The sequence below is a fragment of the Phaenicophaeus curvirostris genome, chromosome 13 (genome assembly GCF_032191515.1).
Source record: "Phaenicophaeus curvirostris isolate KB17595 chromosome 13, BPBGC_Pcur_1.0, whole genome shotgun sequence".
Taxonomy (NCBI): Eukaryota; Metazoa; Chordata; class Aves; order Cuculiformes; family Cuculidae; genus Phaenicophaeus; species Phaenicophaeus curvirostris.
The window spans coordinates 13,275,205-13,293,066 of record NC_091404.1 but is presented as its reverse complement, the minus strand read 5'-3'; the positions used below and the strand labels follow the sequence as shown (position 1 = coordinate 13,293,066).

The 17,862-nt window shown below is 43.4% G+C and overlaps 2 protein-coding genes across 2 annotated transcripts in view; one reads left to right on the top strand and one right to left on the bottom strand.

Moving 5' to 3' along the window:
* The first annotated feature begins 947 nt into the window (after positions 1–947).
* Positions 948–2,939, top strand: LOC138726131 (nyctalopin-like). Its single transcript, XM_069867590.1, has 2 exons — positions 948–1,296; positions 1,409–2,939. Exon 2 carries the CDS (start codon positions 1,453–1,455, stop codon positions 2,656–2,658), a length of 1,206 nt encoding a protein of 401 aa, XP_069723691.1. The 5' UTR covers positions 948–1,296; positions 1,409–1,452; the 3' UTR covers positions 2,659–2,939.
* A 4,373-nt stretch (positions 2,940–7,312) lies between these two features.
* Positions 7,313–17,862, bottom strand: part of PLS3 (plastin 3) — a 30,174-nt gene continuing 19,624 nt past the window's right edge. The window contains exons 4-16 of the mRNA XM_069867444.1: positions 17,469–17,598; positions 16,884–17,016; positions 15,518–15,599; positions 14,683–14,848; positions 13,385–13,527; positions 12,852–12,947; positions 12,143–12,338; positions 11,387–11,465; positions 10,621–10,735; positions 10,369–10,502; positions 10,094–10,217; positions 9,406–9,530; positions 7,313–8,604 (exon numbers count right to left, since the gene is read on the bottom strand). Of these exons, the coding sequence (XP_069723545.1) occupies positions 8,472–8,604; positions 9,406–9,530; positions 10,094–10,217; positions 10,369–10,502; positions 10,621–10,735; positions 11,387–11,465; positions 12,143–12,338; positions 12,852–12,947; positions 13,385–13,527; positions 14,683–14,848; positions 15,518–15,599; positions 16,884–17,016; positions 17,469–17,598 (1,656 nt within the window). The 3' untranslated portion in view covers positions 7,313–8,471. The remainder of the gene's footprint in view (positions 8,605–9,405; positions 9,531–10,093; positions 10,218–10,368; positions 10,503–10,620; positions 10,736–11,386; positions 11,466–12,142; positions 12,339–12,851; positions 12,948–13,384; positions 13,528–14,682; positions 14,849–15,517; positions 15,600–16,883; positions 17,017–17,468; positions 17,599–17,862) is intronic.

The window sequence follows — 17,862 nt, the reverse complement described above, 5'->3', positions numbered from 1 at the left end:
CCAGCCAAGCTTCCAGGGAGAAGCTGTCCTTTGGGGAGTTGGTGCTTGAAAAAAATGAAGAAGAAAACAGAAATAGCTGTAGCCAACACAGTGATTTAACAGCACAGGAAACCTAATCTTCTTCTGCTGAAAAAACAATGAATCTGCAAATTTGTCCCATTCACATTCACTGTTGGGCATACCAACCATTTGCATTTTTAGCCACTGTCTGGACAGAGCTGGTAGATCAGGGGAGAGAAAGGGAACCCACATCTGTAAAGCATGAGAAAGAAAAAAGCTGAAACAGGCCAAGAAATTATGACTAGAGAAATGCACCTGAAAGGAGGGGGCTGACAGAAAGTGCTTCAAAAATATGGAAATGCCAGTAGAGAGAAGGGGGGGTAATCAAAAATTTAGAGTGAGAGAAAACAAGATCAGCAACTGTGTTACTGTTTGCCCTGCTGACACATTAGATGCAAGGCCCAGGGTCTAGTCCTCACCTCTGGGTGCATCAATCAGCCCCCTCCCCACACTTTTCCTTTGCATTCTGGGTATAGGATCAAAACCAGGGAGAAGCCCAAACCCAGGTCCAGATGCTCCTTCAGACCCTGGGAAGGGCAGAACGCCCTAGGGGTGCTCTGCTTTTCACCCACAGGAGTCTCCTTTTACCACTCATAGATGGTTCAGGGCTCATCCCTGGAATAGGCTCCACCAGGACACGGCACACCCACACTTTCCTGTCTGGCAGGGAGCAAGAGGCTTGCACAGCTCCTGATGACAGTTCTACTGCACAGAAGTCAGAAACATAAACAGGGCTGTGCTCAGGGCTCAGTCAGCTCCACTTTCCTTGGCATCCAGATCACAGTCTGAGCCCAGGACATCTACCAGCATGTGCAGCCACACCAGGGTCAGACCCCTTCATCTTGCATCCAGATGCCCTAACAGAAAAGAACAAAAAGCTTCTTCCTTAACAGAGGGTGTTTTGAGCAAACTGTCAAGCAGAACCCAAGAACAGCCATCAATTCAAGAGCAGGAGCCTCTCCCAGACAAATCCAAAGTGAATTCTGTTACCTACTGCTGTTTGCTGAGGGCTGGAGGTGGGAAAAAACACTGTCGGAGAGTGGCGCTTGGCTGAGAAATCTCCCTGCCTCTCAGTAATTCTCTTCACAGCAGGGAGGCACTTAATCGGCTTTTATCTGCCTAAAGACTTGATCCCCATCAGTCTGCGGCAGGAAGAACCAGCTAATTTATTTTCACTGTGCAATAAAAGTGCAGCCCAACCGACCTTGCAATGCTCGCGGGCCACCTATCCAAAAGGTACATGCTCTTTTTCTTGCCTCCTTCTCTACTGTCCATCAGGTATTAGATGTGGTGGCCGACTTGTAGCTGGTCATGTTCTTTCTTGTTATATTTATATTTACTTGTGCAGCAAAGGCTGGGCTGAGTCTGAATATCTCTGATTCGTGCCCAAGCATGTGTAAGTGTGTACCTGAAGAGATTATTCACTGTAACAGAGCCGGACTGAGAGCCCTCCCTGCAGAAATAGCAGCATCAACTGTCTCTCTAAACCTCTCTAATAATTATTTGCGGATCCTGACCACCAACACCTTCAGAAACCTGACGTTCCTCCACACCCTCTGGCTAGACGGAAACAACCTGACTTTCCTTTCCCCGGGGACCTTCCACGCTCTCAGCAAGCTGCGAGAGCTGCACCTCAGCAGGAACTCACGCCTCACCTACCTGCATGCAAACACTTTCAGAGGACTATTAAACCTCATCAGCTTGGATTTGTCCCACTGCAACATCTTCGAAATCCACCCACTTCTATTTTCTCACCTGCCTTCTTTAGAAAGGCTTGATTTAGGCTCGAATAACATGCGATATGTCCCACAGGCCTTTAGGAATCTCTCCAGCCTCACCAGGCTGTCCCTGGAGGGCAACCACATAGAAGCCATTGGTAGAGATTCCCTGAAGGACCTGGAAACACTGTATGATCTGAATCTCAGGAAGAACCGGATATGGATCATTCAAAATGGCGCTTTTACAAAGCTTCTCAGATTGAGCATGTTGAATTTAGGACACAACTTCATCGCTGATTTGCCTAATCAGCTTTTCGACGGGTTGATCCAGCTCAAGACCATGCACCTGGAAGCCAACAGAATCACTGCTGTCGGCTGCACTTTCCGACACCTGCTGAATTTGAGAAACCTGTACTTGAACAACAACCAGATCTCCTCCATCTCAGACTCTGCTTTTTCATACTTAAATAAGCTGCACTTCCTTCATCTGAGCAAGAACAACCTCAGCTCCCTCCCCATACACTTGTTCGCTGATCTGCCAAAACTGAAGCATGTGTTTTTATCCCACAACCCCTGGAAGTGTGACTGCAAGATGCTCTGGTTCTTGCGGTGGACTGCAACGCGCAGAGGAGTGATTGAAGGGCTGCACTGTGCCTTCCCAGGTCCTCGCAACACAACGGCGCTCAATGTCCCCCGTTCGGGGGACCTGGCAGACTGCACGGTGCCACCTGAGCTGGCAAGCGAAGACAAGTGCAGGGTGGCTGGTACCAGCGTGGCTCCCACCCCCCCCGCTCTCCCCAGCAAGGTCATCCTGCTGACACTTGTCTGCCACACGTGGTATTTTGCAATGGGATGGGATGCTTTCATGGGGACATTTTGACAATGTTTAAATTAAAAAGTGGAGGCCACTTATTTCTTTTCTCACTATTTGTTTGTGAACAATGGTTTTCATTACAGGTGGGTTTTATATGAAAATAGAGGGATGTTATTGTATAGGAATAAATGCTTTCATTCATGGGGCATGCTCAAATTTGAAATGCTAATATCAAAATTCAATGTAAATGTTCATGTGCAGACAAGAAAGTCACAACAGCAAATTTGGGGCTGAGGCTTGTGCTGGGTGGCATGTGTGGAGGAAGCGTGGCCCTGCCACAGCCTCTGTCCTCCCTGTTTCCTGACTGAAGACAGCCATAGGTGAACTCCTGGGGAAGGGCTGCCTTCCTGCAGGCTATTTGCATTTAGTAGATCTGGATTTCCTGCAGACATTAAATTGCACCACAGGTAGAGTAAATCTACCCCCTGGAGACCTGTCCTGTCTTGCAGAATTAGCATGGTCCTCTCTTGGCTTTGGCTGCCAGAGCACAAAAGATAAACTTTGCACAGACAGTATTTGTGCCTTACAGTGTCTCTTTATTTTCCACCTTTGGGAGACTTCAGGACTTTAGTAACTCCTGAAGCCACAGTGAGCAGAGCCCCTGATGACCACAGCTGCCTCCCTTGTCCTGACCTTGTCATCAGCCACGCAGGCTGATGGCAGCACAGCCTGGTCTAAGGAACATTGGTCTTTACAGCCCTTTGGCTTGTTCTCCAAGATGCTTTCAGTGATTATTTCTCACCTGACTTCTAAAAGCAAGTACACCTAGATAACTCTGCAAAGAGATGACCAAATATTCCAGCAGTTATCACTGTATACAAACACTTACCACAAAGCCCGATGTTTACTGAGTGCTCACAGAAGGAAGCAGCAGAATATGTGGCAGACACACCACATTTGTCCCGGTCCTTAAAGGTATTATCTCAAGCTGATATGAGGTAAGAGAGAAATAAATATTTGCTTAGTGCTGAAAACACATAAACCAGCACATTTTGATAAGGGAAACCTGCCATGGAGTGCAGAGTAAGAACCACCTTTGCTGTTGCACCAGTGAAGGGATGAACTAGGGCTGCACAACAAAACCATACACCTGCATCTTGCTAGTTATCAGATTTCTGATTAAATGCACGCAAAGTATTAAATAGTCAACAGATTTTTGCTTACGTTTTGTCTGTGCTGTTGCACCATTTCGTTTCTGCATTCAGCACCATCCTCATTTTCCTTACCTTCACTTACTTTGGGAGGCAGTGGAGAAAAACCTCCAGTCTGTTTCTTGTTTTTGAATTCTTCTCTGCCAGCAATCTGCAGTAGGAAAAGGCAGAAGTATAAAAACCAAAGAAGCAAAATCCACCCCAGCAGTTTTTTAATGTACCTACAAAGTTAGGTTTTTTCCATTGAAAAATAAAAACTGGTAAAAAAATGTATAAGAAGGAGAGCCTTGCCTCTTCTGAATGCTTGCAGAAAACATCACTTCCACTTTTATACCACTACCTCGCTAAACACTGAACACGGGTGCAACCAAATTGCTGCTTCTGTGCTACAATGAAGCAGCAATAAAAATACTTTAGAAATTGTACACAGCACCATGTGGCTACACTTTTCATCCATAAAAAATGGAGCTTGCGAGGAATACAAGAGAAGCTTCCATCAAGAAACACTGGCCCTGAAGACACAGTCTGGGCTTGGAAAGATATTCAAAGGAGATTCTTGAGATTAAGGACAACACACACTTGGGAAAGCAGCAGCAAGTCCAACTGTTTAAAACCAAAAATTTCAGTATGAACAAAGCTGACCCTGCTAAAGAAGCCTGGGGAGAAAGAAAAAGCATGTAATTAGATAAAGAAAAACAAATAATTGAATATGAAAGAGCAAAAAGACTTGCAGGAACAAAGAAATGTGCTAAAGCTTATATCTCTGGCTCTCGTCGTAAACTTTTAGGACTGTTTAACAGAACAAACTGTTTTGAAAGTTTGCTTGCCAGGGCCTTTTTTTTTTTTTTCAAGAAAGCGCTGGGGTTTGTCCTGTCTGCCTTGCATTGGACCTTCACTGTGAGATCTCTGCTTTACTTTGACTTTGTTTCCCCCTTTCACCTGGTACTGGAAGGCAAAAGAGGCAAGAAAGGATAGATGCACGTGGTTGCTTTTGAAGTCTAAGAATACCTCCAGCCAATGCTCTAAATCACTGAAACACTATTTCATCAGGATGGATGTGACTCTACTCTAGCAGTGTATCGTTCCATCTTCACTGAAAATTTATGTGATTTCCTGTGGGAAGCTTTGTTTACATATTTTCTTATGAAAAAATTGCACCAGTGGAAAGTTCCCAGCTGGCTGTACGTGAGGCTTTGTGCAACAAACCACTGAAGCGGGTTTGCTGGCACTCCCAGCCAGTACCATCACATCTGTAAAATCAGGTTGTGACAACATCCCATGGCCTGACCTCTGCAGCCGGCAGGACTCCTGCGTGTCTCCTCTCAGGTGTACCAGCCCCTCTCCCGCTCCCTGCCAAATTTATCCCTTACACGTACCCTGTTTTCATCCACACAGAGAAAAATTAAAACACTAACACTCAACTTTGTCCCATCCCTGAAGGTGTTCAAGACCCAGTTAAATGGGGCTTTGAGCAACCTCATCCAGTAGGTTTCCCTGCCCATGGTGGGGGTGCTGGATCTAGATGATCTTTGAGGTTCCTTTCAACCCAAACCATTCTATGATTCTAACTCGTTCTTGTACAAACTTTCATCTCTGAAGCCGCATACGAAGTACAAAGGTACAGAAGAAGCTGTTGCTTGAAATAAATATGTTCCTACTTTGCTTTTAATAGGGCTTTCCCTGCTGTGCTCTGGGCAGCGCTAGTCTCTTCACGTGCTTCGTTGAAGAAGCAGCACCTAACAGCAGATTTGTGACTGGCCGTTAAAGATGAGGAAAGATGGCATGTGGAAGCCTGCAGCCTGGAAGCATCAGCTGTAGGAGAGGTACAGGAAGATTTCTGACCAAGGAAGGGGGGCTGAGAGGGAAGCAGCTGACCACCACTGTCAAAACAAGCAAGGAAAATAGACAACAATTAAAGTGCTAAGCTGAAAAGTTTCTCCAAGGAGCTGCAACTCCACATTCTCCCCTCTTAAACTTGTGATCCCCAAAGCATAACAGCCTTCTCTGTTTTCAGACATTAGCAACTGCCCCTCCCTGCCTGCATCCCGCATCCTGGCTCTGCTCCCGGGCAGCTGCCTGCAGCACCCAGCACTTGTCCCCTGGATGTCTCCCCAGGGTTAGAGACCCCTTCAGGCTGGCCACCACCCCACATTCTGGGTGAAAAATGCATCTGTGGGGCAGAAGCTGCTACCTACACATCCGCAGGGCATCACCCACATGCCCAGGAACTCATCCAGCACAGACACACACATTGCCCCACGGTGCTGCCAAGGCACAGCCTTACAGGTCCCAAACAATCTTGCTTAAATACCAAAAGACAGGAACAAAGAGAAGCCATGCGATTCCTACCATGGGCTCCAGATTATGTAACACCTGCTTCCACAGAAATCACTTCCCAGTGGGGTCTGGTTCCACAGCAGTCTCTCATTGAGGACAAGATCACAGTAAGAGGGGCTTGGTTTTGGTATTTATTTTTTCTCCTTGCTTTAAAAAGATAAACATGTATGTTGTTCAGAGCAATGACAACACAGCATTAGAACAGGGCACCTTTGCTCCATGTGGTTTGGAGCATGGGATGGGGAATGATTTATTTGATAGTCAGGTTCCATACTCCTCCAAGTATTTCGCTTGTAGGAGTTTTGAAGTGGCTTAAGCCCACAACTGTGCCACCTTGTTTGCTCAAGATGACAACTCAAAGAGAAGGCTGGGCACCAACTGTCATCAGAGTTAATCCTCAAGCTCATCCCCATTCCATCAGCAAACTCTAACACATCTCTCGCACAAAACACACCTACCTGTTTTCACGACTGAAAAAAAAATAATCAGGAAGTCATTCCAGACAAATCAGGAGGGGCACAACCCAGACTAGGTTTATGTAGTTGAGGTCACAGGAATTTGTTTACATGAGACCAGTCTTACACAGATTATTCTTGATCTTGAAAGCCACTAGGGACATCTGCATCATCAGGTCACTTTTGGCAAAACTCCTCAGACACACAGGCTCTCGCTCCTGGGTTCCCGAAGTAAAGGAGTTGCTGCATTGGGATCACCATATCCCTCCAGCACCCACAGCCCTGTTCCAGCCTTGCTGGACACAGTAAGAAAACCCTTCCCTCAACAGCCAGTGGCCTCCAGGCATCCCCTCTCCCACCACAGTGCCTTGAGATCATGCCAGACTAATGTCAGCTGCCACCACACCTCCAGACTCGTCGTTTCTGGGTTTCACCACCTGTAGTCATCATCTTCAGGCACACAACAAGCATTCAAGAGCAAGGTTTCACAGAACCTACCATAAAGACAAAACCTTGCTAAAAAAAAAAACAGGTGGAGAACAACTGTGTTAACCAATGCCCATTTTAAAAAACAAGAGCTCCACAAGCACACCCTGACTCTAGGGAATCTAACAGATGAATGGACCTGGCACAAAACAAAAAGATTGACCAAAACAAAGCTAAAAGCAACTGAGGACAGGCTACCATACTAGGTCTGTGTAAATAAGAAGAGAAGCGTGTATTTAAATGTTTTTATTTCAACTAATGCTTTGCCACCATATTACATCACTTTGAATAGCTTGGAATAGCGATATGATCTCAAAATATAGCAAACAGCTTGCCAAAGCAAGATAATATTAAATTCTATGGATACAGCATCTTCCTTCTTTGGCGACAATGCTTTCTTTTATCTGTAAAAATAGTTTTATGTTCCAGCACATTTGCTGTTTAGTTTATTGAACCCTGCTGTTTATAACATTTGCCTCTTCCCTGCATAAAACCTCTCCATAATGTAGCATGGTTTTACATCCAACAGCATTTTAAATAAAAAAGTTATAGTTTTCATGCAGATTTTTGTAAAAATTGTTTTCCAGGTGCACAGAACTGAACCAAGATGCATACAAAAATGCATTCACTTCCATTCTCAGGTGTAACCGTGCCATCAGCAACATGATATCATATGTTACTGTGAGAGGTCCAAGGATGGTGGTATTCTCACATAAAGTTTAACTTAAAATAACAAAACAAAGTAACCAAAAAAACCCCTTTTTATATGCAGCAAGAGAAAAAACTGCCATGCTTTATTTGTAATTAAAATAGTTAGATGTATAAAAAAGCACCATGTACAGAGAATACCAGAGGAAGATCCATCTTCTCAATTACTCACTTCTTATTTAGCACTGTGAGCTGACCTGCAGGTCCCAACTTTTACTGCAACTTTATTTGCAAAGTTAAGAAGTGGTCAAACCCAGAATATGCTTGGACTGTATGACAGAAATTAAACTGGATTGCAGACAGAAATTAGATTTGTTTATACCAACCACCTTATAGCCTTCAGGTGTAAAACAAACACGCACCAAGTATCTGAGAAATAATGGGGTGAAAACATCCTCAGAGCAGTGTTGCAAGATGCAGGTCTGTTATGAATGCATTTCTGTGAGCTCTTGATAAGTTAAACTTTCCTTTGGGAAAAGAGCAAGTCTGTTGGTTAAAACTCCTCTCCCTGAGAATTTTGATAAGAGTTTGTCTTGCAAAGCAAAACAAAGTCCTTTGAACTTCAACAGTTCCTAGGCCAACAGCATTTCAACACCGTCACAGCTGATCTGCTACTCATGCACCCAGGGTGGCAGGTTGGGTTTTTGTTGTGGTTTTGGGTTTTTTCTTTAAATGGAACCCTTTATACTCGCTTCATTCCTCGGCCCATCAAGCAGGCAAACACGGTCATGACCATCTTCGGTTTCACTTCCACAAGATCTTCTGGAAGAGCATAAACTCTGGCACCAATTCTTCTTGCCATGGACACAGCATACCTATTCACCATGGAAAGATGAGTGGGTCAGCACTGATACTGATACCAGTAAACGACAAGTCAGCTCCTGCCCTATCCAAAACCATTTCACCATCATCCTCTTTCTCAAGATTCAAGTTGTGCAACAGTCCAATCACAGTACACCTGTTCTAGAATTTTTTTCACCTTTTGCTATATTCCTCTTCAACAGTAAAATGCCTTTAATGCCCTAATTGACCTTTGAATGTCATCTACCTTACCAACAGTTAAAAAAAAAATATTTGGTAGGGCTAATAAATAACACGTATAATCAAAAATTAATCAGCTAACACTTCTGTTTGCTCTTTAGGAATAATCGAGCGAGACTATTATCTATGAGAATCTTTGCTGTCATTTTTTGCCATAGCAGAACAGTTGCAGAACACACATTTCAAAGGCATATTTTAAAGAGGCACACTTTAAATTTGACAACCTATAATGATTCAGTGAGATATGAGACATACAAGGGTTCAGTTTCAAAACCCTGAGCCACCAGCTGAGCACTTCATGTGCCTGAACAAACTAATGAGAAACAGGATAGCATTGCTGTGAACTGCTTGGGCTGTTCTATGTTTTCCTCAACAAGCAAGACAGCGCAGCCAACTACTCCCTCCAGTGTTAAGGGCAAGGACAGCAATTAGATTTCAAGAAGTGCTGCCTGTCTAAAAGGTACTGTGAGACTGAAAACCACAGTAAGCTGTAGTAAAAACATGTGCAGCTGAAGGCCAGCACATAAAAGAAGCATTCTTTCAATGCCAAATGGCTTTTGAGATAGCAAACTTACTTAGCATTATTTTGTTTGTCATCTTCCGATAGATGACCGGTCTTTACGAGGTCATAGTTGATACAACCAGGCTGTATAGCATCAATTAAATCCACGACTGCCAAGCTTGTGCTGATAGTCTTGTCCTAGAGAATACAAGGAGAGACAACTAAAGATGAATGTCTAATCCCTAAAGCGTATTTCCTACCTCAATTTAGCTGCTCTGCAACATGCAACAAAATAAGCTGTAAAACAAGCCATTTCAAAACAGTGGCGTTAGTGATTACTCCCAGCTAGACTACAGAGAAAACCAAACTGCTGCTGCTTCTTTGGTAATATTACAAGATCATTACTCCAGTTTACTGCAGGTGCTCTGAAAATACGAAGCAGTAATCGATGTGCAGGCAGCAGATCTGTACGACTGACCAGACAAACACTCACCAGCTCCAGCCCCTATGCTGGCCAGCATCTCAGCCCCAACCTCTGCCCCACAGCCTGACCACCCTCCTCTCCCTGCGACCCCATCAGCTGCTTTGCCTCACCATGGACAGAAATCTCCTCTCCAGTAGCTTGAAGCCACTTTTTTCACCAGCACAAACTGAATCCTGTCCTGTTTAAACCCCTTTCTAAGAGCCCTCGCTGTTCCTCCAGCCAAGGGGACTTTTTAGGGGGCCCCTTCTCATTTTGGATGCAATAGGGGAAGTTGTACCTTGAAGTTCTGGATGGAGGTGGACTTGCCAGCTTCTTTCAGGGTCTGATTTACCCAGCTGACTATAATGTCATCGTTAGCTTTCTGACCGTCGCCCAAGTCCTCGAGGACATTCAGCGTGTACCTGAGAACCAGCAGAGAGAACAAGATTAGGACAGAGTTTTTACAATCCTCCTCAGTGATTTGTTCCAGAGCTGCAATGCTCTCATGGCAAAAAACGCTTCCCAAACTCTGTACTCCATTCACAAGTTTTACGTGTTTGAGACGGTGCCTACCTTCTCATCAACTGCCAGACTAAGGCTAGTGTCAGTGTTGGGTTTCCATCATTCAGATCCTGTCCTCCAATGCCAACCAGGGAGAATTTAGCTGGATGCTTTCCTAAGTCTACAGCGTAGTTACAATTTTCTAGCTACAAAGGAAAAGAGTTTAAACAGAAAATCACTCAGAAATACACCCACTTGACTGGAAGCCTCAAACAGAAATTTTTGTTGTTCGCGGCTTCTTATGAAGTCTTTTGAAATGCTTACCTTTTTCATATTTGCTCCAAGCTTAGGGTATGGAGGCTTATTAACCTTATTCCAGTCAACAGGAACTTTGATCTTTTCATACAACTGTAGTATTACCAGTGCATCTTGGAGATCACTAAAGTGGAAAACATCAATTAAGCCTAATGATTCAAGATTTAAACACATTCTGATTTTGTCCCATGGTGAATAATTACTAGTTTTTACAGGTTGTTGCAATTTCAACAACCCTAAGAAGAAAAAAATATTCTGTAGTTTTCAGGGCAGGACAAATGCTTCAATGTTTAACATCAGCTGCTGAGCTAAAGCAGGTTTTAGCAAGGTAATCAGCAACAAATCCAGGAATTAATTTTGCTAGATAAAATTCAAAGGTAGCCACCTCTCTCCACGGACTACAGGGACCCAGATTATCTTGATTCTTAATTATCATTTCTTGGTTAAATCCTAAAATTAAGTGACAAGGAATTTAGTCCCAGTTGCTCTATGGTAGTTGCTCAGGCAGATCTAAATGTATCGGGATCTCATGGCACCAATTTACATAAGACAGGTGAAAACAGTTTTCAGCCCTTAAAGCCAATTGCTGGTATGCCAAGTGCCAGCTCAGAAATCCCTAAGCTACAGACTGTAGGGAGAGTACAGTGAGTGTCTCTCACTCCCTGCTATCACTCTTTCTCAAGTTCTTGGCTTGGCCATTTGGGCAACACGAAATGGGTGTGGGCACATCTCTAGTCTGATTTAGTTGGGTCTCTCCCAAGAGCCTAATGCTTACCCGTAGAGGTGATTTACATGGGGGTTCACACCAAGGGAGTTCATCCAGTTGCGGAAGGTCCGTTCCTCACGAGTCTCTCCTGGATGAGAGAAAATAGGTTCATGCAACTTCTGCAGGCTCAAAGCTGCACAGGTTTTTCCACCTTGCAAGGCATGAAGCTTTGAACAGCACAGCTCATTTATTAGGTTTTTTTAGCTGAAAAAAGGATATTTTTTTTTTACTATAATTTTTTCAAAGTAAGAGGATTGCCCTGATATCTAATTTGGATGTCAGTTTGATTTCTCCAGGCCTCAGAAGAGCATGCCTTTTGCACTTTCTGCAAGACAAGGAAGCAGGAATGTCTTTCACATTAGTGTTATCTCACTGCTGTCTGATTGCCAGTAACCCAAAGCCCTAATTTTAGTTCTGCCAACAACTAATGTTCCCATGATATCTCACTGCATTAACTGAGGTGCTCCTGCCCACTACAGGAAATGGCAAACCCAACTTCCCAGCCCTGGCATGGGGACTGACGAGCTACTGGCAGTGCTCCCACAGGTTCAAGCTCCACATCACGGCCAGAGCAGCAGAACAGGCTGTCAAGTACCCTTTTCATCTGCCCCAAATACGCAAACAACCACTGCAGCACTGAAGCCTCAAATTATAGGTGATACTTTAATGGAGACACCTCCACTGGGTACAGCCTCTCGTCACATATCTAAGCGTTCACTTTAGTTATTTCCCTCCTGCCTATTTTGTGATTGATACGACCATCACCTTCCAGTAGGGTCCAGTCGATATCCTGGTTTTCAGGCTTGGTAAGCGCTGGGTACTTGTTGAACAGGTTGGCAACAAAGGCCAGATTCAGTTTGGGATTGCCGCTGACCACGTCAGCCGGAGTGACGAACTGTCGGCAGCCAAGCCGATCTGCCTGCTGAAGCATGTACTCTGCTCTCCGCAAGTCGTCCTTTTCCTGCCAGGGATGCAATGGACAAAAGCTGTCGTGGAAAGGAACAGGCTGCAAGGCAGATGGGAAGCTCCTGACTGCTACCTGGGGCAATGTCACAATTCCACCTGCCTCCATTAGCGAATTAAACAAAAGGATGAACGCACAGTAACCCCTGTTGCTGCAGGTGTAACTGTCCCAGTTTGTCCTAGTATTTTGCCTAGCATAGTCCTTTCCAAGTTTAAATGCTTTCCAAGTCTTATGCTCTTTCAAATTGATGGTTCAAAAGCAGAAGTTAACATGCTCCCATCTGGAGCAAAACCACAAGTGATTTCTCAATCATATATGTTAATTGGTAGTTAGTAATCAAGCTTGCAACAGCCAGTCATTTAGCACATACCCAAGGTGCACACATGCCCACTGACACTTCACATGCCCCAGAAATTAAGATACCAGGTTACCTAGATGCCATGGGACAATTATAAGGTACAGGTAGTTCACAGTTGTACAGCATGAGGACAGGACAGCCTGAATACTTACATTGAAACCTGACATGTTAATATCGATCTGAGGCTCTCCTTCTTTCTGCCCTTTAGGTGCTATTTGATTGAGGAGGTGGAAATAAGCTCTGGAATCCTGAAATGGATGAAAAAGAAAAGTCAGGTGGTCCTGCACAGCAGTGAATACACCATAACAATTCATTTCAAGCTGATCCTTTACAAGTCACTGTGCATAAATGGCTTATGTACCTTTACTGAATTACCAAAATCTGTAAGCTTAAAGGAGAATACGATAGCAGAAATCCAGGCAGCAGAAAAGGAAATAGAAAGGGAAAAGGTTAGAAATATTTAAGGTTAAAGTTATGGGTATTAAATGTTTGAAAGCTACCTTTACTGTAAACTCTGGTGTCCCCCCCAGTGGCTGGAGGAGGCAGTGACAGCAGTTTAAACTCCCTTTAAACCCATTCAGTGTATCATGTTAAGAGAAGTCTGCAGACAAGAGCCTCTTTTACACAAGCAAACATGACCCTGGCCTTTCCTCAGGCACATGCAGGTCAAGAGGGCTCTCGGTACCTTTATATCAGAGCTGAAGTTATTGATTTTGTGCCAGCCTGCGTTTTCCAAGTGGAAGTTGGCCCATCTTAGTAGCAGCTCTTCTGGGGACAGCTTCATAAGGTCCTCCAGATTTTCACCATCACGAAGTAAGGCAGCCAGAGCTAGAATAAAAACAATTGTGAGGGGAAAGGAAGCTTTCAAGAGGCAAATCTGCATGCTAGAACTAGAACTGCAGCAACAGTTCAGGGCAAGAAGTAAGAGATAACACCAACCACAGATTAAGTCAAAATAATCTGGGTATTAGTGGAGTTTTCCTGAGTTGGTTTTCAGGCAGAGAAAAGAGTATGTACGATCTAAATAACTGTGTGTAAAAAATATTTTCCATTTTCTTGTATAATAAAATTATCTGGATTTTATGTGCAGTCTTTATGCTGATGACAGTAAGCTAAGTGTAAATGTACTTTTATCTCAATGAAAAAAGTTCTTCCAAGCAGTTTCATATGCACTGTTAGAAAAAGCCAGAGAAGCCAGGAAAAGAACCATTTCAGCTGAATTCACACTGAATTCACCGTGAATTTTGAGTCTAAGCCATTACCACTTTGCGTCTGGGAAGTTTAAATGAAAGATACTGAAGACCCTCAATCCATCCAAGTGCTCCGAGAGCCCAATGTAGGAGCTCTTTGAATGATATGAAAAGTTTAAATTTTGGAGGCTGTCATGCAGGACCAAACAAGCACAGGGGGAAAAAGCTGCAGCACCACTGTCCCACAGCAAGGAATGAAGCAAGAACTCTGCTGCACCACTGACAGTAGCAAGGAGGATTTTAGGAGGACCAAGTCACTACAAACACATCCCCAAAGAGCTGAAGCCCTCTCTTTTTTTGGTGGGGGGGAAGATAAGCAGTTGTCTATGATCCTGAAAGGATGTGATCAGCTTTTGTCACCTCCCAACACTTAAACATACTCATGGTCGGAGCACACAGAGAACCTGTCTGGCCTCGGGCATCACAAAGCAACGTGCCTATTTACACCACAAGGCTTGAGTCAAGACACATCTTGAGTTACAGACTTGTGTCCAGACAGTTTTCCAAGGCTGATACATATTACCTGGATGACACAACTCTCCCGCCTGAACCTGCTCCACAGCTGTAAACAGGCTGGAGAGCACTCAGCTTGGAAAATTCCGCAAGGAATCCAAGGGTGAGCAGCACGCTTTCAGAGAAGAGGGGAGGGAAGAGGCAGCAATGGGGCTGGAAGTGACAGCACACGCAATGTAGTGTTCATGCTTTAGAAGCAATCACTTATAGGTCCATTTACCTTCATTTCTGCTGAGCTCAATGTCTGCAAACAAGCCAATCTTAATGATCTGCCAGAGAAGCCCAAGGACCAGGTGGGGTTTCCCTTCCCTCAAGTCCTCTGCACCAATATTGACAACATGACACCCGATGGCTGATGCAGAATTCAACGCCAGGTTCAGGTTCTCCTGCGAACAGCACAGCCAAGTGAGACACAGCCAGAGGAGATGCTTCTTTGTCTTTCATCCAGCACCAGCAGAGCGAAGACCTCCCCCCTGTCCTTGCTCCAACAGCAGCAGCTCAGAAGAAACGCTGCCGGATGCTTCCTGGCTGAATTTTTAACAAAGCTGTAGTGGCAGCAGGCTGAATCAATAAGAAGCGAACTAGGCACGAGGGTTTAATTTCAGCCTCTGGTATTTAGTTTCAGCCTCTGAGTTATTTGCATCTAGTGGCATCAACAAGAATAAGGCTAGGGAAACATTAAGTTATACATACACACGTGCACAGGCATCTTCACAAAAACAATCTGTTGTACTATGTACTACAATTCATAGATAGGCAACGCCAATAATCACACTGTTTCAAAAAAGACAACACTATATAATCACCACAGCAATATCAGGTGCCTGCAGAATTTCAGCCATTTTACTCGTGTTGTCATTAACATTTTTGCCTTTTGAACTGTACCCACAGCACTGTCAATTCTGCACAGTACAAAACTACCTTCAATAATGAAATGCAAGTTATAAAACTTGCTCCTTTCCACAGTTCCACAATAATACCTTGAACCACTGTGCTAAGCTTTCAATAATTCTATATGAATATGAATTTCAGCAAAATTCAAAAATTTACTATACCTGAATTATGAATGGCGTGAGTTTCTTCTTGTTAATTGCTCTTTCATCAATCGTGTCCGGAACAGAAAGATTGATCATTTTGCTAGTAGGAGGGAAAATAATAACATTGTAACAACATTTAGCATTTAGTATTTTATCTCAACAAAACTCAATGCACTGTTTCATTATCGAGAATGTATTTGCTTCTAATAGGTAAGCTTGAAACCTTAACTACATTGCTGGCCCCTACTGATTTCAGCTGCTAGAGCAAAAAGAGCAAACGAATTATTCACAGCACAGTCACTGAACCAGCAAAAACTCATTTCTCTGTTGACATCACTGCAGATTCTAGTAAAATAATGGAATTCTTGCTACTGTAAAGGTGTACTACACCTGGAAAGAAAGAATTGCCCCAAAAAAGCACAAACACTTTGAGAGCTCAGTGGGAAGTGCATAAGCGGAATTAATCTTTAGTCAACAGAAAACATGGGAAGTTTTTACTTTATGTTATGTACTACTTCCTACTGAGGTCAGTCTTCGCTCAAGGATCTGAATTACCTGAATCTGGGGAAATAAAAAAAAAAAAAAAAAATCACAAGCTAAAGACAAAAAAAGGAAATGAAAGGCAACGGGTAGCCCACTAAACATCTTTAGCATATTGATAGAGTCACTGGCATTCCAGGCTGATCCAGTTCTCCACTATACTAACTCACTTACATTTAAAAAGCAAACCAAAAATACAAACTAAAAGAAACCCCATAAATAGAAATCGGTTGGTGTTCAGCAGACCTGGACACCTTCTGTTTTCAGCATGCAATAAAATAAGTTACTTCACTAACTTAGTGCAGCTATTATAAAAAGCAACAGAGGATTCTCAGAAAATCCATTTTGGGTGTAATTCATAAGGTCACTAACATTCTCAGAGGTTACTGTCTGTTCAAACATCAAAGAAAATGGGCTATTTAACAGACATGCCCTTCCCGCAAGCTACCTAGCATCAGGCTGAGTTTGCACTGGGACTTCTATTCTCGCAAGGCACCTTCTCTCCTTTAGCAAACTCCGTCTCAAGCCCAAACAAAACCAGTAGACAAAACCACCAGCTTGTGAAGTTCGCAACAAAGCTGAAGCATCACACAACGACAGGGTGACTAAGTCCCTTTTTATATGTACAAAACACCATGCATACACACTAGTCACAAAACCAGCCTAGAATAGGATGAAAATAGGAACGTTTTGATAGGAACGGTTGGACTCGATGATCCGGTGGGTCTCTTCCAACCTGGTTATTCTGTGATTCTGTGAAAATTCTCATCACTACAGTTTGGGAAGTTATTTTAGTGATTTTTCTTTATCTTTTTTTTAAAACTCAGGAGCCATCGTGACTTACCATAGCACAATCCCATCTCCCACGGCTTTGAACAGGTCATCTGTATTTGGGTTCATTGGAATAACGTGTCTACAGTCAGGATCATTTTCCAGGGCTTTGTTTATCCAGTTTACAAAGGCATATTTTTCTTCCTCTAAGATAACCAATTGTAAATTTAATACAGGCTTTTTCATAACAAAGCAAATATTTTCCCAAAAGAATGAGTGTGCAATAGCCCAGGGAAACAAAAGCCTCACTATCATTACCGCACTCTTATTAAGTCACACAAAGTTTAAGGAAATATGACTCTCACTTCCAATTACCAGAATATTCCTGTTATATACTTGTTTCTCAATAACTTCATTATGTTCAAGGTGACAGAAGAACTTCATCAGTGACTACAGTTAATAAAACAAATAAGCACGCACTTATTTTACACACTGCTAATCTTGTATTACCCTCTAATTCTGTCCTGTTCTCACCTTGACGAGAGATCACTCGGCCATCAGAGAACAGAAGCAGAGCACAAGGCAGTAGAAACCTACTATTTTTATCACAGAGCCTCCAAATCACCCAAGAGAGGATACAAAAGCCAAAGCGCGATACCTGAGTAGGAGTGCTGTGTTCCCTCACTGGAGAGCTCCGAGGTACCGCCGATCGCACAGATTCCTTCCTTCCTGTTAATTGCTTTTCTGAATGTTTTGGCGATATCGCTGCTTTTCACCTCTTGGAAAATCTACAATTTAAAGTGCTCTGTTAGATGAGAAAAACTAGGTTTCATAAAATGAAAGGATCACAGAAGTTATTTCTTCCTGGCTTTAAAGCAGACTTTATAGTAAAATCAGCAAACGTGAAGGGCCCAGCAACGATGTAGTGGTATTAAATTTAACACGGACAGTGGGTAGAGAGTCATTGCACTCTCAAACACATTTTGCAAGTGCCTACTCAAACAGAAGCAATGAGCACGAAGGATATTGCATACATTTACCTTTTCAAGTAG

What these genes read in the sequence shown, in the direction of transcription:
- LOC138726131 (XM_069867590.1), top strand. Translation starts at nt 1,453, where the DNA reads ATGTGTAAGTGTGTACCTGAAGAGATTATTCACTGTAACAGAGCCGGA.